This window comes from Oryzias latipes, chromosome 15 (assembly GCF_053564925.1).
Source record: "Oryzias latipes strain Hd-rR chromosome 15, Olatipes_Hd-rR_3.1".
Classification (NCBI taxonomy): Eukaryota; Metazoa; Chordata; class Actinopteri; order Beloniformes; family Adrianichthyidae; genus Oryzias; species Oryzias latipes.
This window is the reverse complement of record NC_136251.1, coordinates 4,890,873-4,914,120: the sequence shown is the minus strand read 5'-3', so window position 1 is coordinate 4,914,120 and position 23,248 is coordinate 4,890,873. Positions and strand designations below refer to the sequence as shown.

Genomic DNA, 23,248 nt, shown 5'->3' with positions numbered 1-23,248 from the left:
TCCTCTCACCTGGATTGAAAGGTGTTTATCTGAGAATCCAGATGAACACATATTGAACTACATGACAGGAATGGTTACCAATACTCATTCAGAGTAAAACTACACTCTATAACACATTTATAAGATCCTTGTTGATAAAAGGTCCAACAGTAAAATGATTGCTTTCAGTTGTGGCTCTAATAACCTTATTTTGATTAAAACCATTGGGGGAAAAACAAGTTTCTCTGGGCTGATCTGGTTGTTTTACCAACATGCAGCAGCGATGGGTGTTCAGCAGGAGATGTTCAGGTGCACACATGGTGACGACGGCATCAACTTTACTTCCTCAGACAGCATCTCTTAGCTGAAACACTCCGTCATCACATTTTTTCCCTGTTTTTTTGTTTTGTTTTAAGCACTAAACCACCAAAAATTCAAATCATACAACTGGACGTCACGTGCAGCAGCATCAAACTGAACTGCCACAGTGTTCAGTTTAAACCGTTAACCAACAGTGGAACAACAACCAGGGTGTTTGGTCAAAATAGGTCATACAGGTCAAACATATTACGCTGCATAAGCCAACATATGCGCTTGATGGCATAATTCAAATCAAAAATATCCTAGAATAACAGCTTGAGGGCTTGTGTTTTGGATAAATCTGGTTTCATCTGTCATTAAAGATCTCCCAGTAAGAAGTGATTGACAGAAGTGAGTGGAGATGTAATCCAGTTCAGCAGCTGCATCAGCAGTTTCCCTGTCATCCTGTCTATTAGGCCATGATGCTTTAAGGACGTCTGGGCTAAAATCAACAAAAAGTTTAGATGAGTAAGAGCTAAAAGAACGCTCCGGTGTGGACCGGCCTCTCCACGCAGCGACAGCCTTGTTCCTGCAGACGGCACTTCTCACTCTTTCATCAGAGACCTGCATACAGTTAGACATGTCTTCATTTTTCTGGTTCATGGGGGATTATCTTTGTGAGCTTACTCCCACACAGTTACCATGATTATGAGGACATGAGTGAGATCAGAAAACCACTTGACTTGTGCAATGTTTGTTTAAGTTAGGAGAACCGAGTCTGAAAGACATGAGGAGAGAAAACTTGTTTTTGATGGTTGCTTTAGAGGAAATATGAGATAAATATTAGCTATGACTAGTTTTTTAATTCAATTCAAACATGGATGCCTCACAAGTAGCTTGTTCTTTTTTTAAAAACATCATTAATATAGTGTTGTTAACACTATATTCTCTATATCACTATATACAATTTAAAAAACCATCTCAGTGGTTTTGTTTCAGTTTTTAACAATAAAAAAAATGTTGTTTTTCTGCAGTTTTGAAAACAGTGTGAAATAATTTGAATTTATACTTCCACCTGTGTTTAAATTGTTAGGATTATCTATCTTTGGGAATATTTTTCTCAACACTAGTTTTTTTATTTTTTACAGGTAACAAGCTGACTCTAGAGACCAGACCATGTGAAGAAGGCATTGATGTCCGTCAGGAGCTGCTGAAGTTCCACTCCACGTATTACTCTGCTAACCTGATGGGTCTGTGCGTGTTAGGACGAGGTAAGACAACAACCAGCAATCAGACCTATTATATCTGCACCTTCTGACGAGGAGCCAAAGTGCAAGTCACGCCGAACTTGGATGACTTGCAAACCGCTGCAGAATGACAAGACATGCTGTAATGTAGCTTCAGCATCACAAAGGTCTGTGTAGATCAAACAACACAGCAAGTCCCAGAAAGTCCGCATTTTCTAATTTGTGTCTAAAGCAGTTTGGAAGTAGAATCCGATTTTCCACGTTTAGAAACTTTTCGGAACATTGGTATCACATTTCATTTCTAGCACATTAATTCAATTCAATTCAATTTTATTTGTATAGCCCAAAATCACAACAACAGTCGTCTCGATGGGCTTCGAAGTAAAACATGAACTCAAAAGGATCACGAATACAAAGAGTTCAATAGAAAAATACTAAAATGAACTAACAAACTGACTAAGCTATACTGGCATCCCTGCCCTTAGACCCCCCCTTCGCGGTAAGGAAAAACTCCCAAAAAAAAACGGATTCCGGAAAAAACGAAGAAACCTCAGGGGTGCCCACATGAAGGAGGGATCCTCCCCCAGGACGGACAGGCGATTTACCAGAAATCTTAGAAAAGAATTAACTTATCTAAATCTACAACTACATATATAGAAGTCCAGCAGACGAGCTTCATCCAGCCGTGGTTGTGGGGACAGTCAAAGGCGCGAGTCGAGCCGGAGACAGGAACCACAGCCAGGTGTAGGAGCAGGAGCAAAGGCGAGGTAAACGGTCAGGAACTGGAGCACGGATGAAACAACTGGAGTCTGGAAGCACTCACACTCCCCAGGAGGGGAGAGGAAAAGAGGGACAATACATGAATCGCACTGCACCAAACAGAGGCATGGAGAACTAAATGATAAATTATGATCAAGAATAGAGGAGAGGAAGGGTAGAAGTAAAAAAGGAAAGAGGACAGAACCCCAGTGCACCATAGTTACCCCAGCTTCAACTTCTAGCAGCCTTTTAAAAGAAATAGTTATTATTAATTTTAATTTAAACAAATTAACATTAAGTTAAATAATCTCTGAATACTAACTAGTCTTACAATAAGCCTGTCCAAAGAGGAATGTTTTCAGTCTAGCTTTGAATGTAGAAACTGAGTCGGCCTCTCTTACATGAGCTGGGAGTTTATTCCATAAGACAGGGGCTTGGTGGCTAAACGCTCTACCTCCAACCGTACTTTTACTAATTCTAGGAACCACAAGCAGTCATGCATTTTGCGAGCGAAGTGTTCTCATTGGATGGTAAGGGACTATGAGGTCCTTAATAAAGGACGGGGCCATTCCATGTTAGGTCTTATAGGTTAACAGGAGGATCTTGAACTTGATTCTGGAATCAACTGGGATCCAGTGAAGTGAAACTAACACAGCAGTGATGTGATCTCTTCTGCTGGTTCCAGCTAACAATCTAGCTGCTGCGTTCTGAACAAGCTGGAGACTTCTTAAGGAACTCTTAGGACACGCTGCTAACAAGGAGTTACAGTAATCCAGCGTCGACGTAACAAATGCATGGATGAGTTTTTCAGCATCACTCTTAGAAAGTATATTTCTGATCTTAGCAATATTCCGCAGGTGAAAAAAGGCAGTTCTGCACGCCTGAGATATGTGAGCATTAAATGATAAATCCTGGTCAAGTAAAACCCCAAGGTTTCTAACTGTGGAATTGGGGGCTATACTTATGCCATCCAGGGAGACTATCTGAGCAGACAGAGTATCTGAGGTTTTTAGGACCAAGTATAATGACCTCAGTTTTTTCTGGGTTCAAGAAGAGGTAATTAATTGTCATCCAGGTCTTGATGTCACTGATGCAGGCGTTCAGTTTCTCTATCTGGTCATTCTGGTCAGGCTTCATGGATAAATACAACTGCGTATCGTCGGCATAACAATGAAAATTAATGCTGTGTTTCCTGATTATGTTTCCTAGGGGTAACATATAAAGCGTAAACAGGATCGGTCCCAAGACTGAGCCCTGTGGGACTCCATAGATGACTCGAGTGCACTGAGAGGAATGTCCATTTACATTAACGAACTGATACCTATCGGACAGATAGGATTTAAACCACTGGAGAGCAGATCCTCTGATCCCTATGTCCTGCTCTAATCTATGGAGTAAAATACCGTGGTCGATAGTGTCAAAGGCTGCACTGAGGTCCAACAGGACCAGAATAGAAAGTAGTCCCTTTTCTGAGGCCAATAACAAGTCATTAGAGACTCTAACTAGTGCAGTTTCCGTACTGTGGTGAGGTCTAAACCCCGACTGAAAGTCTTCAAAGTGGCTGTTGTCCTGTAGGTGGCAGTAAAGCTGCTTAACTACAACTCTTTCTAGGATTTTAGAAATAAAGGGCAGGTTTGATATCGGTCTATAGTTGGCCAAGATGCTAGGATCCAAACTGGGCTTTTTCAGAAGAGGTTTAACAACTGCATTTTTAAAAGACTGTGGCACGTAACCCGTTTCCAGAGAGGCATTTATCATTGTTAATATGGGATCATTAATTAGGGGAAAAGTTTCTTTAAAAAGTCTAGTGGGAATTGGGTCTAACAGACACGTTGAGGATTTGGAGGACGTAATATCAGGTTTAAATCGTTTATCGATTTATTTGTCGAAAACTGGCAATTTTCTCTCATTATGAGCAACAGGGAGGTGAGGGTCAGATGTCCTATCTATCGGCCATCGGCGCAGTTGGAGGGCGGTTGACTTCCAATCATAAGATTGCGGTTTTGATTCCCACCTTGCATGCCCATCTGTCGAAGTGTCCTTGGGCAAGACACTGAACTCCACCTTACCTCTGATAGGAGGTTGGCGCCAGTGTTCGGCAGTGGAGCCGCCACCAGTGTGTGAACGTGTTTGTGAATGGGTGAATGTTTGTGTGAGTGTATGTGTGTGACTGTGTGAATGTGTGTGTGTGTGAATGTGTGTGTGTGTGACTGGGTGAATGTGTGTGTGACTGGGTGAATGTGTGTGTGTGACTGGGTGAATTTGTGTGTGTGACTGGGTGAATTTGTGTGTGTGACTGGGTGAATGTGTGTGTGTGACTGAGTGACTGGGTGAATGGGTGACTGGGTGAATGTGTGACTGGGTGATTGTGTGACTGGGTGATTGTGTGACTGGGTGACTGGGTGACTGTGTGAATGGGTGACTGGGTGAATGGGTGACTGGGTGAATGGGTGACTGGGTGAATGTGTGACTGGGTGAATGTGTGAATGGGTGATTGTGTGACTGGGTGACTGGGTGACTGTGTGAATGGGTGACTGGGTGAATGGGTGACTGGGTGATTGTGTGACTGGGTGATTGTGTGACTGGGTGACTGGGTGACTGTGTGAATGGGTGACTGGGTGAATGGGTGACTGGGTGATTGTGTGACTGGGTGATTGTGTGACTGTGTGAATGGGTGACTGGGTGAATGTGTGAATGGGTGACTGGGTGAATGTGTGAATGGGTGACTGGGTGAATGTGTGTGAGACTGGGTGACTGTGTGTGACTGGGTGAATGTGTGTGTGACTGGGTGAATGTGTGTGTGACTGGGTGAATGTGTGTGTGACTGGTTGAATGTGTGTGTGACTGGGTGAATGTGTGACTGGGTGAATGTGTGACTGGGTGAATGTGTGACTGGGTGAATGTGTGACTGGGTGAATGTGTGACTGGGTGAATGTGTGTGTGACTGGGTGAATGTGTGTGTGACTGGGTGAATGTGTGTGTGACTGGGTGAATGTGTGTGTGACTGGTTGAATGTGTGCGTGACTGGGTGCGTGACTGGGTGTGTGACTGGGTGAATGTGCGTGTGACTGGGTGAATGTGCGTGTGACTGGGTGAATGTGTGCTTCACTGGGTGAATGTGTGCTTCACTGGGTGAATGTGTGCTTCACTGGGTGAATGTGTGTGTGACTGGGTGAATGTGTGTGTGACTGGGTGAATGTGTGTGTGACTGGGTGAATGTGTGTGTGACTGGGTGAATGTGTGGGTGACTGGGTGACTGTGTGACTGGGTGAATGTCTGGGTGACTGTGTGACTGGGTGACTGGGTGAATGTGTGACTGGGTGAATGTGTGACTGGGTGAATGTGTGCGTGACTGGGTGTGTGACTGGGTGAATGTGTGCTTCACTGGGTGAATGTGTGTGTGACTGGTTGAATGTGTGCGTGACTGGGTGAATGTGTGCGTGACTGGGTGTGTGACTGGGTGTGTGACTGGGTGAATGTGTGTGTGACTGGGTGAATGTGTGTGTGACTGGGTGAATGTGTGCTTCACTGGGTGAATGTGTGCTTCACTGGGTGAATGTGTGCTTCACTGGGTGAATGTGTGCTTCACTGGGTGAATGTGTGTGTGACTGGGTGAATGTGTGGGTGACTGTGTGACTGGGTGAATGTGTGTGTGACTGGGTGAATGTGTGGGTGACTGTGTGACTGGGTGAATGTCTGGGTGAATGTCTGGGTGACTGTGTGACTGGCTGAATGGGTGACTGTGTGACTGGGTGAATGGGTGACTGGGTGACTGGGTGAATGTGTGGGTGACTGGGTGAATGTGTGGGTGACTGGGTGAATGTGTGTGTGACTGGGTGAATGTGTGTGTGACTGGGTGAATGTGTGTGTGACTGGGTGAATATGTGTGTGAGACTGGGTGAATGTCTGGGTGACTGGGTGAATGTCTGGGTGACTGGGTGAATGTGTGATTCACTGGGTGAATGTGTGCTTCACTGGGTGAATGTGTGTGTGACTGGGTGAATGTGTGTGTGACTGGGTGAATGTGTGATTCACTGGGTGAATGTGTGTGTGACTGGGTGAATGTGTGTGTGACTGGGTGAATGTGTGCTTCACTGGGTGAATGTGTGCTTCACTGGGTGAATGTGTGACTGGGTGAATGTGTGACTGGGTGACTGTGTGACTGGGTGACTGTGACTGTGACTGGGTGAATGTGTGATTGGGTGAATGTGTGACTGGGTGAATGTCTGGGTGACTGGGTGGATGTCTGTGTGACTGGGTGAATGTGTGACTGGGTGAATGTGTGCTTCACTGGGTGAATGTGTGACTGGGTGAATGTGTGCTTCACTGGGTGAATGTGTGCTTCACTGGGTGAATGTGTGCTTCACTGGGTGAATGTGTGCTTCACTGGGTGACTGGGTGAATGTGTGACTGGGTGACTGGGTGAATGTGTGCTTCACTGGGTGAATGTTTGACTGGGTGACTGGGTGAATGTGTGACTGGGTGACTGGGTGACTGGGTGAATGTGTGTGTGACTGGGTCAATGTGTGGGTGAATGTGTGTGTGACTGGGTCAATGTGTGGGTGAATGGGACTGTGACTGTGAAGCGCTTTAAGCATTCGAGGAAGGTAGAAAAACGTTATGCCTTCGCCGTTTCACCACGGTAAATGGTGCAAGTATGCACCATTTACCATATGTAGTTGAGAGAAAACGTGCACCTTTCTCTCTCCAGAGTCACTGGATGAGCTGACATCAATGGTGGTGAAGCTGTTTGGAGAAGTAGAAAACAAGAACGTTCCCATCCCAGAATTCCCTGACCATCCCTTCCAGGAGGAGCACCTCAGGGTGAGCTGCTTGTTTCCTATGTAGCCTCAATAAAAGGCTGTCATTAGACCCAGTCTTCCTGGGTGATGCTCTTCAAATAAAGATATTTGCTCTGTTATTAAGGCAAATAGGTCTATCTATACTCTTTTTAGGCCTAAAGCACATAACTCTATGCATATTTTTTTTCCTTTCAGCAATTCTATAAAGTGGTTCCCATCAAAGATATAAGAAACTTATATGTGACCTTCCCCATCCCGGACCTTCAGAAGTACTACAAGTCTAACCCTGGGCATTATCTGGGACACCTGATTGGTCACGAAGGACCGGGGAGTTTGTTGTCAGAGTTAAAAGCTAAAGGTACTCGCCGGCAAGCTATAAAACATTACATTTTTTATGGTATTCCAGTTTTTGTTTACAAATGAAAACTATGGACAAATTTTAAAAAATCCTTTTGCAATGAAATTTTAGCTCCAGGGTTTATATTCCTCTAACTATCGTGCAAATAACGTCATTCCAGCAGGCTCTGAAGCAGAGCAGCTCTTTACAGTAATGAAATGTTGGCACAATCAACTGATTCTGTCATGGAGAAAAGTGTCTCTGCATCGTCATGCCTCACTTTACCTTAGTACTGTGATGCACGTCCAGTCAAAGCTGCTATGAAAAGCTGCTTTTCTCTGCTTCAGAATCAGCTGACGTATGTTTATGCGTTTATGGTGGGATCGTTACAGCAGGTCACAGCTTGAACCTTTTTGGTTAAAGGGTTAGAAATGCACAGTGAAAATGTTCATTTAATAACAAAAAGACAAAAATAAGATTTCATTTCCGACCCTTTCTGCTCAGGCTGGGTGAACACACTTGTTGGAGGACAGAAAGAAGGAGCCCGAGGTTTCATGTTCTTTATCATCAACGTGGATTTGACCGAGGAAGGCCTTCGTAAGAACTTCACTTTTCATTTCTGGGGGAATGCAAAACCAAGTGCACACGTGAAGAGACGGCTTGAAAGTGTTGATGAAATCATTGCTTGACGTTGCAGTGCACGTTGAAGACATCATATTCCACATGTTCCAGTACATCCAGAAGCTACGCACTGAGCGGCCTCAGGAATGGGTTTTTGAAGAATGCAAGGTCATTTCTGTCTTTCACCACTTCCTCTTTGAAAGTCCAGACTTGCCCTCCTGTTTGTTAATCTACATATTTTTCATCGTGTCTGCAGGATTTGAGCAAAGTGGCCTTTAGGTTCAAGGACAAGGAGCGACCCCGTGGCTACACCTCTAAAGTGGCCGGTCTACTGCATGTAGGTTCAGCGCTGATGAAACAAAAAACAGAAACCTTCATGGTTCCATTTCTGATTATTGTTAACTGGGAAGAGGTCATGAATTGCTGTTTTTTTTACATCCTGTATCTCCTCTAATAATCCAAACTTTTTGCGGATTTAAACGGCATGAGTGTGGTAATACGTGACACCAGCAGATACGCAACAGTCAGTCTAAGGCTCAGAATGTAATTCAGTTGAAAGAATCAAACTCCCATTCGACTCTGTTTTGTGTTGCAGTACTACCCTCTTGAGGAAGTTCTGGCAGCAGAGTATCTTCTAGAGGAGTTCAGACCAGATCTGATTGAGATGGTGCTCGATAAGCTGCTTCCAGAGAATGTCAGGTCTGTGTGCCATTTACTGAAAATAAATGCTGATTTTAATGATCTGTACTGTAAATAGAATCACTTTTCTTTAGGTTTTTAGTGTCACAGCACAGACTTTCTAGTTGGAACTACCATTAAACATGACGATTGTGCCTGGAGTTTATGGGAGCTGTGTTCTTTGTCAGACTCTTAGCGCTATTTTTGACGTGAATATCTCCAAACATTTTTTCATTTAGAAGCATTCTTAACATGTATAGTCCACACTCACAGGCCACTTTATGAGGCACTTCTGTCCAGCTGCTCGTTAACGCAAATTTCTAATCAGCCAATCACATGGCAGCAAATCAATGCATTTAGTCATGTAGACATGGTTCAGCCGATCTGCTGCAGTTCAAATCAGCATCACAACGAAGAAGAAAGGTGATTGAAGTGACTTTGAACGTGGTTGTTGGTTCCAGACGCAGCGGCTGGTCTGAGGATTTCAGAAACTGTTGATCTACTGGGATTTTCACCCACAACCATCTCTAGGGTTTACAGAGAATGGTCTGAAAAAGAGAAAATATCCAGTGAGCAGCAGTTCTAATGGTGGAAATGCCTTGTTGATGCCAGAGGTCATAGGTCAGACTGGTTCCAGCTGATAGAAATACAACAGGACCTCAAAGAACCACTAGTTCCAACCGAGGTCTGCAGAAGAGCATCTGTGAACACACAACACGTCCAACCTGGATGCAGATGGACTACAGCAGCAGAAGACCACACCGGGTGTCACTGCTGTCAGCTAAGAACAGGAAACTGAGGCTACAATTCACTCAGACTCACCAAAACTGGACCATAGAAGATGGAAAAACGTTGTCTGGTCTGACGAGTCTCCATTTCTGCTGCCACATTTAGATGGTAGGGTCAGAATTTGGAGTCAACAACATGAAAGCATGGATCCATCCCTCCTTGTATCAACGCTTCAGGCTGGTGGGGGTGGTGTCATGGTGTGGTGGATTTGTTCTTGGGACACTTTGGTCCCCTTAGTACCAACTGAGCATGGTTCCAACATTACAGTCTACCTGAGTTTTGCTGCTGTCCATGTCCATCTCTTTATTTACCATCTTCTGATGCTGCTTCCAGCAGGATAAGGCTCCCTGTCATAAAGCTGGAATCATCTCAGACTGGTTTCTAGGACATAATGAGTTCACTGCTCTTAAACGACCTCCACAGACACCAGAACCCAGTAGAGAACCTTTGGGATGTGGTGGAACGGGAGATCGGCATCATGGATGTACAGCCGACAAATCTGCACTAACTGTTTGATGCTGTCATGTCAACATGGATCAAAACTCTGAGGAATGTTTGCAGAACCTTAGTGAATCTGTGACACCAAGGATTAAGGTGGTTCTGAAGGCAGACTGAAATGTTTTCAGTGGTAAAGCTGTCTCTTTAAGTGATTCAAACGTTAAGATCCGTCAAGTTGTATTATTGTATTGTTTTGATGTTTTGGTTAATCAAAATAAAATATATAAAATTTGTAGTGGGTTAATGTTCATTTGAGCGTAGGTTTTTAAATCTCGATGTCTCTTCAGGACCAGATGTGTTTTCGTGTTTCCAGGGTTGCTGTGGTGTCAAAGTCATTTGAAGGGCAAACAGACCGGGCAGAGGAGTGGTACGGCACGCAGTACAAGCAGGAGGCCATCTCCAACGAGACCATCCAGGTAACTTTTGATGCTCCTAAAAGCTGTAGTTTCATTGTCCGTCTTTGTTTCAGAGGTGCTGATGAGACCGTGCTTTTGTTTTAGAAATGGGCCAGTGCAGACCTCAATGGAAAATTCAAACTACCAATGAAGAATGAGTTCATTCCCACCAACTTTGAGATTTACCCTCCACCAAAAGATTCTCCTTCAGTCCCCACTTTAATCAAGGTGAGTGTTTTTTCCTCATGGGTCTGTTGTTAACAGGTAACTCCAGAGGGCTCTCCCTGTCGTCTATCACTGTTGTGTTCCTCATGGAATGTGACTGGAACATCCAACTTTTGGTTTTGGGGGCAGAACAGCTGGAGAGGTTCTGTAATTGGGTCTCTTTTCACTACAGGGGTAGTTTGCAAATATCTGAACATGCAGGATCTTGTTTATTTGCATGTCTGTTGGTATTTTCATAGTTTTCTTTGCTCATAATGAATTTCTTGCAGGATAATGCTATGAGTAAAGTGTGGTTCAAGCAGGATGACAAGTTCTTTCTTCCAAAGGCATGCCTGAACTTTGAGTTCTTCAGGTGAGTCACTCTCTTCCCCTCAGCTCTTACTGTTACTGTGTACCACTACCAGCCATTTTAGTCAATATTACAAAAAAACAAAAACATGAATGTGTCAGTTTGATTATTGTCCTGCTATAGTTCCTGACCCCCCCCCCCCCCCCCCCCCCCCCAAAAAAAAAAAAAAAAAAAAAAAACGAAAACCAAAACGGTCCAAAAGTGAACCGGACCGAAACGCTTCGGTCCAACTACATGTACCGTTACACCCCTAGTAGATTGCACAGAAGTCCTTGGTGTTATTGCATAAGCTCTGTTTAAAATAAGCTACTACTACTTGTTAGGAATTAGAAGTTATTGGCTCACAGCTATCTGAGACTCATGTTTAGATTGGTGGCATCATGAAATGAACTTTGTTGCAGGTTGAGGTGTTGAAATGACTTTCTGCAGTCTGTCAAACGGTCCTTATAAAGCGACAGGAAAGGTTTAAATCTGACAAATGCCTCTAAACTAGTGAATGCTATTCATTGCTGCTGAAATCATTTCAATGCTTTTATATTCAAATGAGAAGGAAAACAAAATAATCTTTTTTGGGACAGTTTCCTAAACTCAGTCCAGGAGACTCTATAGTTCTATAGTTCCTTCTATTGGTTTGATTCCGTCAGCCCCTAGATACTGAAGGTTTCTGGTCTTCTGCCTGAGGAAGTGTGAAAAGCCAACATGTCTTGGTCCTCTCTGTCTGCATCCCATGTTGATTGATTTTCTTCTACAGCCCATTTGCGTACGTGGACCCATTGCATTGTAATATGGCATATTTGTACCTGGAGCTCCTCAAGGACTCCCTCAACGAGTATGCATATGCAGCCGAGCTAGCTGGCTTGAACTATGACCTTCAAAATACCGTCTATGGGATGTATGTAAGTATCAAAAGTACCTCTCCTTCATCCTATCCCAGACCCCACAACCCTTTCTTGTTATCATCCACCCAACTGATGCCGTATGACTTAACCAGTCCTGAGTTAATGGGTTAACTTCAGGCCAGATTATCCTGTGGAATAAACTGCTTTAAAAACTGCTTTAGCTTAATGTACCGTAATTTACGGACTACAAGCCGCTACTTTTTTCCTGCGCTTACAGCCTTGCGGCTTATTCAGTGACGCGGCTAATTTATGGATTTAATTAGCGGCCGCCATGTACGTACTTTCAAACTCAGTGAATAGTTTGAATTCTCTATCTAACACCAAGCACAAGTCATTTATATTCAACACACCTCTTAGCAGCCAAACAGCATGGACTTGACTTCAGGTCTTAGACACTTCAGTCATGGTTCAACAAAATGAAACACGCATGCCCGGCCGCATCCCAGAATCCTTTGGGGCCATTAGACCCAACGTGCACGTGATCGCCGCTACAATATGATGAAGCTTTCAAGTTAAAAGCAATCGTTAAAAGCAGCGTAAAAAAGTCCACCGTCACCAACGGGTTTGGAAAAGCCGGTTTGCTGCGTGACGGAGAGAACAGCGCATGAATGTACACTCCATTTACGGTTTCTAAGGAAACCGTAAAAGCGGAATTTTGCTTTGAAAAATTCACAGCCTCCGTGTGAGCTGGAGACATCTTCTCCTGCTGATTGAGCTGTGGGGCCGATGGCAGTCTGAAGGCTCCCACACGTAACAACGCACCCGCCCCTCATACACAAAACGTACAGTATTAAGTCCGATTGCTTTGCACAGAAACGATTTGCTCCGTCCACCGGCGCAACGGGGAAGAAGTGCTCCTCCTTGAAGCCGCCCTGGCCAGAGGTGTCGGAGTAGATAGGAAGGGGAGACAAGGAGCGCGCGGGGCGGGAGCGGAGCGCAGAGGCTTCTGAATTCTGACGCACGCGCCGCACTGAGGCGCGCGTATCACGCTGAGGCGCGCGCTTTTCAGTCGCCGCTGCTGTATTTTACCGGTGTGTTTTTTAACCAGCCCTGTTACTCCCATAACGCTGCTGCGACACAAGCGGAAGGAGAGCTTTTCCCGTTCACCCCTCCATGCACTGCTGATACTTGCTCATTCTTAAACACGTACAACAGAATGGCGAGCCGGGCGTTGGCCCCGCCTTTAGCCCCTAAGACTCATGGGAAATGTGGAATCGCGGATGTAAATTTCCTCATTATAATTGAGGGATGTAATGTTGATTATATGGTTACTGTTTGTAATTTTATGTATGATACCTAGATTGTCAATAAGTAAAAAAAAAATGAAATAAAAACACCATAACTGGAGCCGGTTTAGCTCGTGCTGGTTTGCGGTGCCTTCCATCCGTGAAACCCAGGTTCAACACCGGGCTGCTCCCTGTTCCCTTCTCTACTTCTATGCCGGTCCCAAGCCCGGTTGCTTTGAGAAGGTTGCGTCAGGAAGGGCATCCGGCGTAAAACATTGCCAAGTTTACCATGCGACTCGTTCGCTGTGGCGACCCCGGATGGGAAAAGCCGAAAGAGAAACAAACAAAAACACCATAACTGAGGAACTTGTGAACAGAATAGAGGTCCATGCTGTTTGACAGATGTCGATACACTCAAATACGTGAGCCAGAGGCTAAGTTGGCACCACCCCCAATGTGCTAATAAATTGCACTCGCTCTGGGACGCTAGCCTTGATCCGTCAGGATGACAATACCGCCTAACACATGTGCGGCTTGTACTCTGACGCGGCTTGTGTATGTATAAAACTATTTAAACACGTGAAAATGGGTGGGTGCGGCTTGTAATCGGGTGCGCTTTGTAGTCCGGAATTTACGGTAGTTATTTCAATATATTGATTTATTTACATTATTTTACTTGCTCTACAATCCTTAAAACGATGACTTGCTTCCCTTTAACCCAGGTTTGGTTGGTCTCGTTTCATCTTTCTGTTCTTCACCAAAGCCTTGTCCCTGCTCATCCACTTCTTCTGGGTTTAGTCAACACTCCCGGCCTAAAATTAACCATTTAAATGCAACAAGTGTCAGAAAGAAGTCATTGACAAACAAAGTCCATTTATCAGGTATGGCAGTTGATTGGCAGGGTCAGAAAGCTGGTCATGTGGCTGCATATACATACTCTTTTATGATTTTTTTAATTGATGTGGATGTCATTTCCTTTTCTTTTGGCCACTCTCATTCCTCCTTTCTCTCGTCTGTTTTCCTTCACCTAGTCGGTACATTTACGTGAATCCCCAGCACTGCAACATGACCTACTTGTTGCTAAGGTTACTGAAGGATGACTTAAAAGAGTATACATATGCAGCCCGCCTGGCTGGGCTGGTGTATGGCGTAGCCTCAGGGATGAATGCCATCCTTGTAAGTAAGATAGCTGAAGTGAGCAGGAGAAAGGCTTGAACTTGGTGGAAGTGGCTCAGCTTCGTACGTTCAGTTTAATTCATTGAAACCTTTTTTTCTACTGGCCCACCTTGTTGAACCGATGGAAATTCTGTCAGAAATTCTTGACCGGCTCTGAGTCCTTACAGACTGAGAGTTATTGAATTGGTCACTTATTTATTAAAGTTAAAATATCCTCAGGTTAACTTGATTTGTATCTTTAAAAAAATCAGTATTTCCTCTGAAAAGTTTAAGACCAAGTCATGATGTGAGAATTAAACTGGAACTGTTTAATATTTGCATGCTGCATTTGATGTCATGGGTTTGGTCAAAGGTCCAGTGTCCCAACGGAAATGTCCTTTTTACTGTTTACCTAACTAATGGATGTAGTGAAGGGATGTTGTTTTCTGTGCTTGTGGTTTTAATCTAAACTGTTGGCTTTGTGCGTTTTGCGTTTTTCTCCTGGTACTCCATCCTGCTGACTCTGTCCAAAAGACCAGCTTCTTGCTTGATTTGTGATGCCAAACTAAATCTAAAATCATTTTGAAAGCTACATAAAAACATCTTTTGACTCCTCTTTTTGAGAAAACATGTTTCCATTCCTTCCTCCCCAATGAAAATGAAAAAGGAAGAATGGGCATTCAGTCCTCATTTTTGGCTAATAATTACAAACTCCTCTACAGTCCATCAAAAGATGGTGGGAGTGGGATCCTAGGGGCCAACCATAACTAAATAGAAGCTTGACAGAAATCCTAAAACACCTTTTCAAGTGCAAAATGATTTGGCTCCAAAAGCTGCATCATTTTTGGTTGATCTTCACAGATAAACTCTCTGCATACATTAGTGTACTTTGTCTGCTCGTTCCAGCTGTCAGTCAAAGGTTACAACGACAAACAGCACATCCTGCTGAAGAAGATCGTTGAGAAGATGGCGTCTTTTGAGATAAACGAGAGGCGCTTTGACATCATTAAAGAAGCAGTAGGTTCCTGCATAACTTTGAAGTTGTTTATCAAGTCTAAGACCAACCTGGTTGACTTTGCTTGTCCTTGTCCCGTCTTTCCTCACAGTACATGAGGTCTCTGAATAACTTTCGAGCGGAGCAGCCTCACCAGCATGCTATGTACTACCTTCGCCTGTTAATGACAGAAGTTGCTTGGACCAAAGATGAGCTGAAGGAGGCGCTAGATGGTGAGATGCAGCTTCCCACACGCATTCACCTTTGAATCACATGGCAGCTATGCTTTGGTCAGAGTTAAAGTCTTAAGGCCTGTTCACACCGGGACGAATTTCGCCGGCGATTTTCGCCGACGTTTAACGCCTCGTGACTAAACAAAGGGCACCAATGAGAGTGTGCACACCGACGCGAAAAAACGCCACGCGCCAAAGCGTCAAAAAAAAAAAAACGCCTCGGGTTCGTTTTTGTTTTTCGACGCATCGCGTCGAAATCTACTCGACCAATGAGAGTGGCGCTTTTGCACACGTGTCTGGAGCTTCTGAAGTTACAGTAAAACACAACTTGGGGGCGCTCAAACACAAAACTGCCTTGCTGAGCACACATACCAGCGAAGAAGTTAGACGCCAAGTAGCGTCTACACTGCCGCGAAGAAATAATGACGGACATTCTACAATATCCCCGAACCAAGCACCAGTTGGAGCTACTGGTGCTTGAAATATTCATGTTTTCTTTGTTTGATTCTGACAATCGCGTAAATACTTGCTCTCTTCTTCTGAGTGAAAAGCGACTTTAAGAAGCGTAAAGTTGCGCAGCGCCACCTTGTGTACAGGAGTATTTCTGTTTACATTAAGCGCCATCTAATGTCAGGGAATGAAATTGCATGTTCGCTCGGCTCATCGTCAGCGAAAATCGCCTGGGTGTGAACACAAAAAACGTGGCGAAAAACGCTGGCGAATAACGCCTGGCGAATATTCGTCCCGGTGTGTACGGGCCTTTAGTCGCAGCTGCCCTTACTGGCGGATTTTTGCTGTCTGCAGGTAAAACATGGGCACGCAGGTAAGATCATAGAGCCCTGGTTTGGACCCTAGATGGAAATGTTTATGCACATTTTTTCCACGGCCATGCGTTCTTACAAACACTTCTCAGTACACTTGCACGACAATGGTACGTTCCATTTTTATGACGCTCCTTGAGGTGGCCGTATCATCCTGAAGGGGACTGAAATCCCCTCCACGACCCTCTACGGACCTCCATGGGACGGATGGGCTCTGAGAAAAATGATGAATAATAAGTCCAAGAGGTGAAGCACAAAGGCTTCAGGGTGGATCAAGGCCAAAACAACAGACAAAACCCCACCTATCTAATCCACAGATCCTACAAGGCACACTGAAGAAAAACTATACATACACCACACAAAACACTACAGGTTGATTTCACACTATTCTGCAGATTCTGCACAGCAAAGTTCAAAAAGTCAAATGGAGAAGAGAGCCAAGCTGGACTGAAGTCATGCTGCAGCAGAGCTCCCTTCTCGAGGGCTGGAGGTCCCCCAGAGCCTTTAAAGGCTGCCTCCATCAGTGGAAATGACCAGACACACACACACACACACACAGATCCACCAAAAAAACCTCACAATAACCATAAAAGTGAGTCGCTTTTAGTTTTTTGTCCCCATTTGGAAGAATTTCCATAATTGATTAGCTTTTTCTTTCTTTTTGATGCGTTTCAGATGTCACTCTTCCCCGCCTCAAAGCCTTTATACCACAGCTGTTGTCACGGTTACACATCGAAACTCTTATCCATGGAAACATCACCAAGGAGGTTCGTTCAGTCTCTGTTTGAGCTAATTGCAAAGAAATTATATTGTAGAATCAGAATATAGAAGAGTTGTTTTTGATCTGTACCATTCTGTATTGCATGTCTGTTTAATGGCCCGTTTTGACCATTTCCACCATGTTTGACAGCTGAAGTAGTCGTCCTTAGATGAATTGGAGTATAAATGAACAAAGACAAAAATCTTTTATAGTCATGGTTAACCAGCAGTTGTTGTTCCTGCCTTATGCCTGTTAAAATGAACACCAAGCAGAATTCTCCCCTTCGTTTGAATGAAGAGGAATGAATGAATCTGGATTGTAGAACTGCTTCCCTCTAAAAAAAGCAAGATAACTAGAAGACATGAACAGTTACACTGTTTTATGTGGGGCACAAGTTAACGCATAGTAACTAGTTTGATTAGATTAGATGACTTTATCCCACGATGGGGAATAGTAGTAGTGCATTAGTAGTGCACCATTTGTGTTAAAAATTATTAAACATGTGAATTCACATTACAGGCACTAGATTACCTTTGGACTTTTTACTCAGAAATGATGACCAAGTGTGAAAACGTTTGCAGTATTGCATTATATTTAGGATTTCTGTCTGTCCCGGTGAGGAGGAGCAGCAGGTCTGGATCATTCCGTGTGTTTGTCTTCTCTCCAGTCCGCTCTGAGCATGATGCAGATGGTGGAGGACACGCTCACTGAGCATGCTCACACCAAGCCCCTCCTACCGAGTCAGCTGATTCGCTACAGAGAGGTTCAAGTTCCAGATGGTGGGTATCAAGACTGTTGTTAATCACCTGGTAACCTGTCTGTTTCCATGGTAACAAACCTGATAACAACTGGTCAGATAACTGAGTCATTGGTCTCAGTCTTTACTCCTAAAGAAGCTCTCGTTTAAAGCAGACATTTCTGGTTTAGCTGCACAGTGGTGTAGTGGTTAGCACTCCTAGTTCAAGTCCTGGCCGTCTATTCTCTGTATGAAGTTTTGTAAACCCTCCTGGTGCATGTGTGGCTTCTCTCCAGTTTCCTCCCACAGTCCAAAAACATGCCCCATTGGTCCAGGTCATCATTGTCAATAAGAATAGATTCTCAATTGGCTCACCTGGTTAAATAAAGATAGTAAAAAGGATTTGGTAAAAAAAAAAAAAACTTTTTTCATTTTTGGTAAGTTGCTTTCCAGTTATTTTTATTTGTTGCATTCATTCATTTCATCTTCTAAGCTGTTTTCTCCCTCTCTGGGCTGCTGGAGCCTATCCCAGCCACTCGTGGGTGAAGGCAGGGGACGTCCTGGACAGGTCGCCAGTCACAGGGCCACAATCAGACACCCATGCACACCTATGGGCAATTTAGAGTGACCAATGAACCTATGAATGTTTTTGGATGGTGGTAGGAAGCTGGAGAAAACCCATATATGCACGGGGAGAACATGTTAACTCCACACAGAAAGGTCCCCCACTGGTGTTCTGGTTCAGGTCCCCCAGCCGGGACTTGGACCAGGGGCCTTCTTACTGTGAGGCAAGAGCTCTAACATCCGTGCAGCCCTGTAGTTAATCTTCAAGACACAAATGAAATAAAAATGGGTGAGATCCAGTTCCCACAGAGATGTTTGGGAGAACCCCTTTGGATGTTGCTGCAGTTCCCTGCTTGTTCTCAATGACTCGGCTTTACAAGGCCAGGCAAATCTTCAAAGACAGAAACGTGGCTTCTCTGTCAACAGTAGAGTCCAGCACCTTGTCTGTATTACCACTGACTATGCTGGCTGTTGCCGGTGTAGTATAGCAGGCATACAGCATTCATACACTGTGAACACGCAGAACTCCCCCTTCATTTAAACAATGGATGAGTTAAATGACTGTGGTCTTTATTTCAAGGTCACGTGTCTTGATTGGTTCTGCTGTTGTTTGTTTCAGGCGGCTGGTTTGTTTACCAGCAGAGGAATGAGGTCCACAACAACTGTGGCATTGAAATCTACTACCAGACGGACATGCAGAGCACTCATGACAACATGATGCTGGAGCTCTTCTGCCAGATCATCTCTGAACCCTGTTTCAACACCCTCAGAACCAAGGAGCAGCTGGGTGAGACCACTGGACTGTTATTACACGGATTTCAGTCCATTTTCTGGTTGTTTTCATCTGCCAGCAGATAGTTTCTGCATTTTGACTACAAATGTCTGTTCCTCTTCACGTCTTTTTTAAAATGTCGTCAATAATATTTATCAGCATCTCCTCCACCTCCTAAGGTTACATAGTGTTCAGTGGACCACGGCGAGCTAATGGCGTGCAGGGCCTGCGCTTCATTATCCAATCAGAGAAGGCGCCCCACTACCTGGAGAGTCGCGTGGAGGCCTTCCTCCTCTCCATGGAGAAGCTTCTGGAGGAGATGAGCGAGGAGGCCTTCCAGAAGCACATCCAGGCTCTGGCTATCCGCCGCCTGGACAAACCCAAGAAGCTTTCTGCTGAGTGTGCAAAGCACTGGGGGGAGATCATCTCTCAGCAGTACAACTTTGACAGAGGTGAGGCCCCCCTCTGTGGGACCAGATGGGCTTCTGTGTGGGCAAAAGCAAAAACGGGAGCTTGACTTGATGATGTTGAAGTCAAAAATGTAGTCCAAATCAAAAAGCCTGTGTTGTTTTCTTGGACATAGTTTCTGCAGAGCAGCAGGAGTCCATGAACATGTTAAAAACACCAAACACCGTGATTTTTGTCGCAGCAGGTCTTCAAAGAAACATCTTAAAAATGTTTTTTTTTATCTTAATATATTAAATCTGCTCTGAAGTATCTTTCTGGGTGGTTGTCAGTCAATCATCGTAAAGCACAAACGGATGTTTGCTGCATCTGACTGCATTTTGAAATTCTTTTACTGAAAACAGGAAAACATTTCAGGATAAATTATATTCTTTTTCTACAAAAAAGGATTTTGTCCACCAACTACCGGTAATAACTGCTATTTTAAGAGAATATAATCAAATAAAATGAGATCCAACCAATACTCTTATTTAACGCGTCGACATATTTATAGATCTTGTTAGACTAGACAATAAAATGTTCCTGTTTGGTTCTTGTAGTGTTGATGAATGAATCTCACTGACCTCACTAATGAGACTTGATGTTGCAGATAACATTGAAGTGGCTCATCTGAAGACTTTAACCAAAGAAGCCATCATGAACTTCTACAGAGTACGTACTTCTCCCTTTGTCTCCTTTGTTGCTCGTCTGCTCTCTGACTCTTTAAAGCCACAGTTGGAAATGACAAAGATTCTGTTTTTATGTATTTAAATGCACACAATTTTTTCTTGTTTTTTCCTCGTTGTAAACTTTAATTGGAATTGGTCAGATTCTTTCCCCCATTTGACTTTTGTCCTGCTGACGTTGTCCATCTATCTGTTGAAATTATATTTATGCTAAAACAGTTCTGTCAAGCACAAGGTTAATGTGGTGGAAATCTGCTGCAAAAGATGAACCGTGATCAGTTGATTAAACTGAATCTACCGATATTAATCATTTTTACAGACTGCTCTGATCGTTTTGATTATTCCAGCTCCCTGGTGTCGCTGGTCAGATTTTTGTCAACATTAATAGCAAGACTTTTCTTTAAAATGTTCAGCTTTTTCACATCTCAAAAGGTGAAATTGCTGCACAGGTGGCCAAGATTGACCTTGAAAACACCAGTGACCCTGAAAACACCAGTGACCTTGTAATTTGAAATATTCCATCCATCTATTTTTGTAAACCTGACGAATCCCTTTTGGAGCCAATCCCAGTTACTGTCAGGCAAAGGCAGGGTACTCTCTGCACAGTTCTTTGGTCCAGTGATCCTCAAGCCCCAGGCCGGGGACCGATACCGGTCCAACGGACAGTTGGGACCGGGCCGCAAAGAAAAAAAAGCCTGACCAACAATTTTGAGTTTTACGTATAATCTGATTCTAGATCATTTTAGATAATTTTATCCTCAAAAGTGAAGAGAAACTGGAGGCTGAAAATGTATATAATAATCAAAAGGTGACGGCCACTTTAGCCTCATGCAGACCAGTGTGATGTTAAAGTGAAGAAGGTTGTAGACCTGTACTGCGGTCCCCACAGGGCTCTTATAAACCCCACAGCAGTATTGTGTGTTCTGTCACGTCTCACTGCGTCCACAGGAGCGTCTGACCGTGCAGGCTTTGAAGAGACACAAGGTTTCTGTGCACGTGCTCTCCAGAGAGATGGACTCCTGTAAGTATCTGTGGATGGTTGCTTTACTTGGACGCTGGTTCAGCGCTCATGACGGCCTGTGCTCTAGGTCCCATAGTGGGAGAGTTTCCTTCCCAGAATGACTTCAACCTGGCTCCCGCCCCCTCCCTGCCTCAGGTGAGTAATGCCGCCTTGCTTTAAGCTCCGCTCCTCCCTGTGCCCCCCGTTTGCTTCACTTGAGACGCTCTGCTGTTGTGTTTGCAGCCCACGCTGATTCAGGACATGACGGAGTTTAAGAGGAGCCTGCCTCTCTTCCCTCTGGCCAAGCCTCACATCAACTTCATGGCTGCCAAACTGTGACGGTCACAGGAGGGCCTCTGTGTTCAGACGGACGATCTGACTGAGGGAATGCATGGGGGGGCAGGCTCCAGATGCTGGGGGTAATAGAATCACTGAATTAGCTGTGGATGTTTCAATTACTGTGGGGTTTTCCTAGATCAGCTCATGTTTAATGTGTCAGCAGACCAACATGCTTCACTGTAGCATGCTCTAGAGGAACTAGAACTGAGCTTTTCCAGCTGGGAGGATTCTGCCGGCTTTCTCCTGGTGCTGGTTTGAGAATGTGCTACTGGTTAGTGATAGTTAGGAAGAGGTTATGGTCTTCTTTTGGGTGGACTTAAAGATGCACTCAGTCAGATGACGTATTTTACTCAGATGTATGCATTTTCAAAGCCTTATCACTATAGTTTTATTCCCAGCTTGTTTTTAAAGGACTGTAAAGCGGTTTCATCTGTAAACCCTTTTTTTTAAATTGACCCATCCATCCTCCTTAGACGTTTCAAGTTTGAGTCCATTTTGCAGTGATGTGAGACTGAAGCACCTCAGGGTAACTTGATGCTGTATTTTTAACATTCATTTTATTAGTGATAAAAGAATCAGTATTACATTTTCACCTGTCATGGTTCTGGCCGTGTGTTTGAGTTCCTGGAAGGTCCCGTTGGTGCCTTTCCAGGACTCCCACATTAGTGAATGTGCTCAGGCGGCAGACACGCTCGCCTTTTTTCCTCATGTCACTCATTTCAATGTGGCTGAAAGAAAATTCAGCAACATCCTGTAGAATCTATATGCACTCCTTGTGAAGCAATAAACCGAGGATCTGAAAGGTGTCTCCAGCAGAGGATCAGGTGTGGTTCTGCTCTTTCTCTGAGGGGAAACCTGCTGCTGCTGCTGCCATTTCACAGTCAGAAAGGTCTTTTCTTTCCTTCTCCCCAACCATCTTTATGGCTCACCGTGAGATCCAACTTTGAAAGAACAAAGAGGTGGCAGAGAGCTTCAGCTGTTTCTACCTAATAAATCTTCCTCCTTCTGTTTGGTTCAGAAGCACTGTCTTGTTAGTGGTTAAAAATCCAGAGGCGGACGCAGCAGCAGCAGCAGGTTGCGTATGAATTCCCACAGACCTGAGCCCAGGAAGGAACCGTTTTTTCTTTTAGAGGAGTCTAGAAACCTGACATATCAGGCTTTGTAGAGCCATGTATGTTGTACTCTGGAGACTGCAGTCCATGTCCTACTTTTACACCCATTCAATCCGTTGTCTCATCTTATTCTTGATTTCTGAATGTCTTTAGCAACACCTGTGTTGATGTTTTCCTTTGTTTGTGTGTTTGTGTTTCTAATTAAACAGCAGAACTGAAACACCAGAATTGCTGCAACGTTTTATTTGGATTCAGTTCCTTCATCCTAACTAACAAAGTCCACAGTGGTGCCGCTCATCGATAGTCCTGTAACGTTTAGGACAAACTTTCAAATGTCATCTGTGTTGATGTAATTCATAATTATAATTTCCTACACTCTCTTAATTCTAATGAAATATGTAAAAGTTCCCTTAGATGTTATTAATGTATGAGAAGAAACCCCACATGAAGATGGTAATAATGATCGCCCCAAAAACCAAAAGCTGACGGTGTCAATCAGGTATTTCCACCATTTGCTGCAACGACAGC

General features: G+C 44.1%; 1 protein-coding gene across 4 annotated transcripts in view; it reads left to right on the top strand.

The window, feature by feature from the left end:
* Window positions 1–22,948, top strand: part of ide (insulin-degrading enzyme) — a 29,080-nt gene extending 6,132 nt beyond the window's left edge. For all 4 annotated transcript variants that reach the window (XM_004076886.5, XM_023963095.2, XM_011484040.4 and 1 more), the window contains 21 exons: window positions 1,428–1,550; window positions 6,997–7,109; window positions 7,283–7,445; window positions 7,929–8,021; window positions 8,122–8,213; window positions 8,302–8,382; window positions 8,641–8,744; window positions 10,324–10,426; window positions 10,511–10,633; window positions 10,900–10,982; window positions 11,731–11,875; window positions 15,166–15,276; window positions 15,366–15,486; window positions 16,983–17,074; window positions 17,735–17,846; window positions 18,987–19,154; window positions 19,319–19,591; window positions 20,194–20,255; window positions 21,218–21,290; window positions 21,358–21,425; window positions 21,513–22,948. In XM_004076886.5, coding sequence (XP_004076934.1) covers window positions 1,428–1,550; window positions 6,997–7,109; window positions 7,283–7,445; window positions 7,929–8,021; window positions 8,122–8,213; window positions 8,302–8,382; window positions 8,641–8,744; window positions 10,324–10,426; window positions 10,511–10,633; window positions 10,900–10,982; window positions 11,731–11,875; window positions 15,166–15,276; window positions 15,366–15,486; window positions 16,983–17,074; window positions 17,735–17,846; window positions 18,987–19,154; window positions 19,319–19,591; window positions 20,194–20,255; window positions 21,218–21,290; window positions 21,358–21,425; window positions 21,513–21,608 — 2,399 coding nt within the window. In that variant the 3' untranslated portion in view covers window positions 21,609–22,948. The remainder of the gene's footprint in view (window positions 1–1,427; window positions 1,551–6,996; window positions 7,110–7,282; window positions 7,446–7,928; window positions 8,022–8,121; window positions 8,214–8,301; window positions 8,383–8,640; window positions 8,745–10,323; window positions 10,427–10,510; window positions 10,634–10,899; window positions 10,983–11,730; window positions 11,876–15,165; window positions 15,277–15,365; window positions 15,487–16,982; window positions 17,075–17,734; window positions 17,847–18,986; window positions 19,155–19,318; window positions 19,592–20,193; window positions 20,256–21,217; window positions 21,291–21,357; window positions 21,426–21,512) is intronic.
* The last annotated feature ends 300 nt before the right edge of the window (window positions 22,949–23,248 follow it).